We start from the raw sequence: 8,744 nt of genomic DNA, 5'->3' as shown, positions 1-8,744 counted from the left end.
GCTCCACACCACACACACAACACACCCTCACCTTAGGAGGTGTAGGCCCGGACAGCACTAGCTGATGGCAGTACTGTAGCCTGACAACAACAACCCTGTCCCACGGGGAGCTGTAAACTTGGAGGGAGCTGCTCATGTCCTTCTCTTTGAAGGCTGGTTTGTTGCTACTCCAGATCTGAGGGAGGATATAGATGGGGACATTGTGATAGGCTGGTTATTAGAGCTATATAATAAATAATATTAAATAAATGCCATTGTAGCAGGTGCTTCTATCCCAAAGGGACTTACAGTCAATGCGTGCAACATTTTACATATGGCTTGTCCTGGGAATCAAACCCACTATCCTGGCATTACAAAGCGGCATGCTTTACTTTACCAACTGGCCTTTACAGAGGACCACATAGTATATCATGACTAACTATTTATATCTACATACTACATTTGTTTAGTATAGTGTGGTGTTAGTAATAGTGTAGTGTGTTCTCAAACTGGGGTTCGCAAGAAGGTTTATGGGGGGGTCGCAAGTTTGAAACGGAATGTGAAAATGTGAAAAATATTTTTTTCACACATTTTAAATCAGCCTTACATAAGTTTAGCAATCTGCTACAAACACATCTTTGCCAGAACAATTAGGCTACCTTGCAATTCATGATTATTTTCACATTTTAGAAGTTTTGTGTGGCTAGTACTGGCTATATTTCTTTAAAGATAGCTGTAAACACTGTAACAGTCTTTTTTTAACTTATGGGGTTGAAGATGTAAACATTATTCTGTGAATTTATACGAGATTTGTGGAGCGAATAAAAAGACTACAGACAGACCGTGCGTTTAGGCTGTTAGGGTGATGTATTACGGCCACTCGTGACCGCAGGTCAAATTCCATGTGACCGTTTAGTCACAGTAATTAGGCTTCTTCCAAGCTCTGATGCTGCTGATGGTCATTAGTAGCCTACCAAACTTTGCAACTGCCTGGACTCAGCACTCTATTGTTCCTCTCTAATCACTCTGACATCAATTGCAAATGTAATCGAAAATCAGAGAACACTTCATGAGAGCCGTGAGGAAAAGCCGATGCGTGAGAGAAACAGAGTTCTTCACGGCCGTCTGTTTAAAAAGAGGAGGCTGCCCGTCAGCTTTCTATGTAGGCTAGGCCCTAATATATTTATTTCTCAACTTTCAGAATATAGCGCACATTGACTTCTCGTATTACGAAAGGGAGTATAGCCCGACCTGGCTGGCAAGACAAAGGAACCACGGGAAAATCGTCCTCCATTCGGCTATTTTAAGTGCATTAGATTACATGTATTTTTTCCCCTGCCCTGTTCCGAGACCGGATTGCATGATAATGTACATTCTACATTCAAAACGTATTTTCATACTATATTTTATTTAGTATATGTAAAGATTAAATCAAGAATAGTCTGATGGGTGACAATATTAGTCTAATCACTTGTGAATGATGTGTTATCACTTCGTGAATTGATCGTGTTATCACTTGTGAATGATGTGTATACTTGTGAATGATGTGTTATCATTGTGAATGATGTGTTTCACTTTGTGAATGATGTGTTTATCACTTGTGAATGATGTGTTATCACTTGTGACAATGATGTGTTATCACTTGTGAATGCATGTGTTATTCACTTGTGAATGATGTGTTATTCACTTGTGAATGATGTGTTATTCACTTAGTGAATGATGCCCAAGCTTGTGTGCAGTAGCAAGAAACAGCGCATGGTCTTTTCTGTGTGACTTTTTCATAGTCGCACACCTCAGTAGCCCTGGGCCCATAGGCCTAAATGTTTTGAAATAAGGTTTCATCACACAACTAAAGTGCCAAATAACTTTGTAAACTTGGCTTTACAACCAGTGTATGAGCCTAACTGGCATACTTAGGCGCGTGTGAGGTTTCAATTTAGGGGAAGGATCATTTTTCACCATAAAATTGCACCTTTATTAATAAAACATTACATGCATAAATCTCATTTTTGGTTACTTTTTAGAATGGGGTGTTTTCCCACTAATTATTGCATTTTGGAACATTATGCACTTACAGCCTACTGTCGTGTGGCGCATTGCTGCGCTATAATGTGGAAGAAATCGCCTAATAGTTTATCAACCATTTTAAGCTAGGGGATAGTAGATTGTAGATGACATGACTTAGGCTAGCGGCTTACCCTAACCATGGTTTCCATCCGATTCTGCAAACCTCCGATACATACAGGTAGGCCATATGGACCCAGCTTCTCTGAGACTCCAGAAAAGTGACATGATATCCCTAGTGTGATATTGCTGCTAATAACTATGAATTACGTAATCTCAAACATGCTGGTGTAAAAACTCAGTTTATTTCTAGATCTTGCCTTTTGAAGTGCAGCCACTGTTAATGGTTGAATGAACAGGAGCTACATTTGCGCAGCGATGGTGTGTTGCGTGTGCGTGCCAGGGGGAAAGTATGTGTAGTATTGTAAGTGTGTTACCGGTTTTGCCTAATAGAATGGCAGTGTTCCGTGCTGAAGGCGCACCTCATCGCTCAAGCCACAGATGTTCTCACTAAACACACGGTAAGGAGTATATACTACTAAGATACCACCTATAATATATATCTAATAGAAGATACAGAACGCTTGTGCATGTCGGTCTGCGCTTGTTGTTGCTTTTCTTTTATCATCGTTTGATATTCTCTTAATTACCTTTTGACTGATGATATGTGTTTGTATGGTATTTTGTATTAGGGATTGGGTAGTAGAGGTGTTTAGGGATGGTTTGTATTTTGAGTGGTTATGTTGTAGTGTGGGTTGTGATGGATGTGGTGGAATATAGTTTGATTTGTTTTTACAGAGATTTTGTATTTGATGGTTTGTGAAAAAATATAAAGTGGTGTAGGAGATTTTGGATTTTAATATGGCATGATTGTGTGTTTTGTTGAGATCATGATGTGACTGTAGTTCTGGTATGATTTTAGGTCATGTTAGGTAAGGAGTGATTGGTTGTGTAGTGTGTGGTATTTATCAGCAGAATATAAGTGTGTGTTGTGTGTGTGGTTAGGTGGGTGGTTGTTGTGTAAATTATTGAGAGCTATTATGAGATAGATTGTAGGATAAGATCAGATATGGAGGGAGTTTGTAGACTCCGTGTGTCTTTCTTTTTCTAGTCCTTTTTCTGAATTGGATGTGTTAAGCCGCGTAATATCAGTGTTGCCTGTGTCTTTGGGGGCTTCCACTCCAAGAGCAGCGTTGAAAGCCCCACCTCTGTTACCCATCACATTTATAGGAGGACCTGGAGCTTGTCATGTGGGGTGGGGGGGAGGAAAAAAGTACATCTGTGTGTTCAGTGTAGAATAGATGATTCTCTTTTATAGACATAACAGATATTCGTTAATATATGGTTAGTCATTTTTGTGTGTTTTTTGTGTGTGTCTCAGTGTTACTTTCTCTTTTGTTACTCCTTTTGCTTTATTGTTTTTCATTTAATTCCTGTCTCTTCTGCTCGTGCTGCTGACTTTGAGTTTTCCTTAATCGTGTTATGTTTTTGTTTTTTTTTTTTTTTTTTGTTTTTTTTCTTTTTTTTTTTTTTTGTTTTTTGGTGGTTCTTTGTATTCTGAGATTGTTGGCTGCTGTGCCCTCTTAGTAGCTCACCTCCCAGCAGGGGAAAGGGACAAAGGCCCCTAATTCCCACCTAATCCCAGTCTACCCACACCAATAATGCCAAGGAACCCCACTGCATAATCCACCCAACCCAGCCATTAACCAGCCACCCTGGACCCTCACCATGGTGCTTAAAGAGCAGGAGAGAAAGAGCGGGAGGGAGGGAGCAAAGCGATGGTACTGGCAGTCAGGGCAGGAGGGAAGGATTAAGAAGACAGGAAGGAGAGGAATTCAGCCTCTTGGATATTCCCCCCTACTTTGGAGTCTTAGATCCCCTCCGAGGATTAAAAACGAGGAAATTATCATCCACATTTAAAACTCTGGGTGTCATCCTAGATTAAGTCATTGCATCATGGTGGCTCCATATTTGACTGTAAATAAAGTAGTAAAACATACTAGGGTAGAGTTGACTGAAGGTGAGCGGGACATACAGTTACAGTGGCCAAGAAAAAAAGTATCGTGAACCCTTTGGAATTACCTGGACTTCTGCTTAAATTGGTCATACATTTTTGATCTGGATCGTCATCTAAGTTCACCAAACATTAGACAAACACAGGTCTGCTTAAACTAATAACACACAAACAATAATACATTTTCATGTCTTTATTGAACAACCGGTAAACATTCACAGTCAGGGTGGGAAAAGTATGTTAACCCTTGTATTTAATAACTGGTTGACCCTCCTTTGGCAGCAATAACCTCAACCCAATTTTCTGCCAGTTACGGATCAGACCTGCCACAACGGATCAAACAAATGTTTCAGTTCAGCAATATTCTGGGATGATCTGGTGTGACCGCTCTCTGAGTCATGCCACAGCATCTCAATCGGGTTTGAGGTCAGGACTCCTGACTGGGGCACTCCAGACACTCCAGAAGGTGTATTTACTTCTGTGTTTGGTCGTGTCCTTGGCATCCCCCAACTTTCTGTTGAGGCTTCAATAGTGGCGGATAGATAGCTTACATGTCTCCTGCCAAAATTGTCTTGATAAACGTGGGAATTAATTTTTCCATCGATGATAGCCCAAGCTGTTCCAGGCCCTGATCGCAGCCAAAAGCAGCTTCCAAACATGATGGCTCCCTTCACCATACTTTAAACAGTTGTGATGAGGTTTTGATAGGCGTGGTTGCGTGGTTGCCTTTTTTCTCCACACATATAGTGTGTGGGTGTTGTTCCTGTGCCAAACAACTCAAACTTTAGTTTCATCTGTTCCACAGAAGTAATTTTGTGTCTCAGCACTTGAAACATCCAGGATGCTCTTGTGCGAACGTTCAGACGTGCAGCAATGTTTTTTGGGACAGCAGTTCCTGGTCTTCTGTGGTCTTCCATCCCCAGATGAACGTGTGTTTATCGTATCGGTAGACCGGCTTCACACAGAGACTGTTCTAGCATCGTTCCAAGCGAGATTTCCTGTAAGTCTTTAAGCTGACCAACTCTATGGATTCTTCTGGAACCTTCATTGAGCAATTCTGCGCTGTGCTCCTTTGGCAGTCAGCTTTGCCAGGATGGCCACTCCTAGGAGAGTGCAGATCAGTGATGAAACTTTCTCCATTTATAGACGAATTTGTCGTACCGTGGACTGGATCGAACATCAGAGGCTTTTTAGAGATAGCTTTGAAACCTTTCCAGCTTTTATGCAAGTCAACAATTTCTAATCTGGGGTCTTCTGAGATCTCTTTTTGTTCAAGGCCATGGTTCACACGTCAGGCTAATGCTTCTTGGTGAATAGCAAACTCACATTTTGTGAGTTTTATAGGGCAGCGCGAGCTCCTTAACCAAACATCTCCAATTCATCTCAATTGGAGTTGGTATTCAGTTAGCTGACTCCTGACTCCAAATTAGCGTTTTTGGAAAGAAGTCATTGTAGTGCGCCTAGGGGTTCACAATTACCTGTTTCCAACCCTTACACTGCGAATGTTGTTAAATTATGTACTCAACTATAGCACAAGAAAAATACAATACTTTGGTGTTGTTATTAGTTTATAGCACATTGTGTTTGTTATTGTTGTGAGCTTAGTGAAGATCAGAGCTAAATTGTATGACGAACTTAAGTGCAGAAATGCCAGCGAGTGCATCAAGGAGTTCACATATTTTGTTGTCTTGCCACTGTAGCGATATGGCCCTCCATCCCAAATGGAAAGCCCTCATTAGCCTTATATTAGTGCATAGCTTTTGACCAGAGCCCCTAATGATGATTGGTCTCAGTGACTGACTACGATCGGATGTGCGTATGTCAGACCTTGTCCTGCATGTTGTCTATCTGGACAGACGAGGCGTGTACTTTCCCAGAGTGGCTTCCCTTTCTCGGAGCGTTATGAACAGGGTGATGGTGTCAAAGTCAACTGGTGCGGGGCATGCCCACCCGCACCTTATTCCCAGGGGCTCACCGTCTTTTCAACCCAGTTGACCACGGGGCGAGGCTTCCCTTGGGAAAGACAGGGGGGTGATTGGTCAGTGGAATGAAAATGACATGTACTGAATTAAGAGTGAGATGCTGCTACAGGAGAAGGTGCAGGAGGAACCACCCTAAAGTAGAGAAAGGTGGGTAGACTGGCAAGAATATCCCATTTTGCTGATTTGGTTTGTTTTGATTACGAGGACAATGATTGTCTTCTTCGTTACACACTGAGACCCAGATAACAGGAAGTCAGCGCCTGTCTCATCAGCCTGGGGGAAGGTATACTGTGTGTGGGTGCTAGGGTGTTCATCAGACCTGGAATGGGATGACCAGGTTGATCCTTCTGCTCCCACTTTCCTGATGAACTGTGGTTCTTATCTGACGAGGCAGCGCGGAGTGCGTTTGGGTACTCTGAGACATGCGGAGGAGACAGAGTGAGGAATGTGTCTAACACAGAGTAATGGAAGTGGCTGTGCGGTTATACGTGTGTTGGTAGAGGTCTATGAAAGTGTGTGGTGTGTGTGTCGGTTGCGTCCATGCATAGCGTGTGAGTCTGACCCATGATCTCTCTGATTGGTGACGGACTGTTTCATGGTGCGAGGGGGGGCTGCGTCCAAGCGACGTGTTCATTAGCCCAGCCACTCTGAACAAGAGCATTCTTCTCCTGTTGCAGCCCCTTCACACGAGTACCGTGTTCTTTGTCCACTGTGGCTCGTCTTATTGGCTGCCCACCCAGTATCTACTGAGGCGCATGGGGACCAAGTAGCAGAGAGTAAGTTCAAATGTCATCCACTTTGGAATGAGATGGTTCAGTCTGTAGGCTTTTTATAGAATTCGTATTAGAGGATTCTATGGAGCGATTAGTGAATTAGAAGGAAGTCGATAATGTTATTGAACAATCCCCAAATCCTCCTTCACCTCCGTCTTGCAACCACTACTATTATGTACCCATCAACCCCCCTGCTCCAACCCTCTTCTGGAGGAGCCACTTCAGGCGCCACAGGTGCTGCTCTGTCACATCACTCCACCGTCAGACGACGTGGCTCACTGGTAGGGCCTGAGAGTGAGAGAGGAAAGAGAGAGAGAGAGAGAGAGAATAGCTTACGAGGTGCAGGAGGAAGACCGAGGTAAGCGTGAAGTAGAGTATCAGGAGATTGAATAGGCTTTCTCTCCACTGGCCTCTAGTAATAAGTTGTGCTACCCATCCTATGGGCGAATGAAGGGGCTTTGAGTTTTGCCGCTGGGCTGGGAGATCCCGATCCCGGTTGACAGCAAACACTCTCATTCTCATAAAAAACACCCCCTCAATCATCTTCTTAGCCTCGTACGTGGTTACTCAAAACACTCAAAGTTCAGCTTGTCCAGCCTGGAGGAACCCTGCTTCTTCCTTCTCCATCAGTAGCCGTGCGAGTGAGGTCATCACAAGAGAGGCGACATTACATCATTACAGACCGACATTATCCACAGTGGACATCATCACAGAGCGACAATTACATATCACAAAGCGGACATCACACAGAGAAGACATCTTCACAGAGCACATCTTCACAGAGCGACATCTGCACAGAAGCGACATCATTAGATCTTACAGTAATGAGAGAGGTAACAGATGCCTGTTAACTTCGCTTTGAGTGGTGCAGTATTTTCACATCCGGCGATGAAAAAGCAGGCCGAAGAGTAAACGCCTGCTACAAAAGCCATAAAGCTAGAATAAGCATTATTATTAGTAATTTGGAATAGAACGCACTTCGAAGGTTTCTAAAACTGTTTGAATATGTCTGTCGAGTTATAACAGAACTTATTATGGCAGCAAAAACCTGTAGAAAAGAATCCAACCAGGAAGTGGAAATCTGAGGTTGGTCGAATTTTCAAAACTCAGCTACCTATTGAGATTACAATGGGATATTGGGTAATGTTGCACTTCTAAGGGCTTCCACTAGATGTCAACAGTCTTAGAACCTTGTCTGATGCCTCTACTGTTTAGTGGGGCCGAAGGAGAGAGGAATGAGTCAGAGGTCTGCCAGGCAGCCACGAGCTGACCAATGCGCGGTTCACATGAGATTTGTTCCATGTGACCGTTTAGTCACAGTAATTAGGCTTCTCCAAGCTCTGATGCTGCTGATGGTCATTAGTAGCCTACCAAACTTGCTAACTGCCTGGTACTCAGCACTCTATTGTTCCTCTAATCACTCTGACATCAATGCAAATGTAATCGAAAATCAAAACACTTCATGAGAGCCCGTGAGAAAAGCCCATGCGTGAGAAAACAGAGTTTTCACGGCCTCTTTTAAAAAGAGGAGGCTCCCGTCAGCTTTCTATAGGCTAGGCCTAATATATTTATTTCTCAACTTTCATAATATTAAGCACATTGCTTCTCTTTACAAAGGGAGTATAGCCGACCTGGCTGGCAAGAAAAGGAACCACGGGAAAATCGTCCTCCATTCGCTATTTAAGTGCATAGATTACATGTATTTTTTCCCCTGCCCCTGTTCCGAGACCGGTGCATGATAATGGTACATTCTACATCAAAACTAATTTCATACATATATTATTTAGTATATGTAAAGATTAAATCAAGAATAGTCTGATGGGTGACAATATTAGTCTATCACTTGTGAATGATGTGTTATCACTTGTGAATGATGTGTTATCACTTGTGAATGATGTGTTATCACTTGTGAATGATGTGTTATCACTTGTG

The 8,744-nt window shown here is 42.8% G+C and overlaps 1 protein-coding gene across 1 annotated transcript in view; it reads right to left on the bottom strand.

Annotated features, from left to right (window-relative positions):
* Positions 1 to 8,744, bottom strand: part of mybpc2a (myosin binding protein Ca) — a gene marked incomplete at its 5' end in the record, with an annotated part of 46,826 nt that overhangs the window by 16,154 nt on the left and 21,928 nt on the right. The window contains 2 exon segments of the mRNA XM_070439270.1: positions 54 to 123; positions 125 to 164. Of these exon segments, the coding sequence (XP_070295371.1) occupies positions 54 to 123; positions 125 to 164 (110 nt within the window).

Source organism: Salvelinus sp. IW2-2015, unplaced genomic scaffold (assembly GCF_002910315.2).
Source record: "Salvelinus sp. IW2-2015 unplaced genomic scaffold, ASM291031v2 Un_scaffold1528, whole genome shotgun sequence".
In the NCBI taxonomy this organism is placed as follows: Eukaryota; Metazoa; Chordata; class Actinopteri; order Salmoniformes; family Salmonidae; genus Salvelinus; species Salvelinus sp. IW2-2015.
This window is presented reverse-complemented; position numbering and strand designations above follow the sequence as displayed.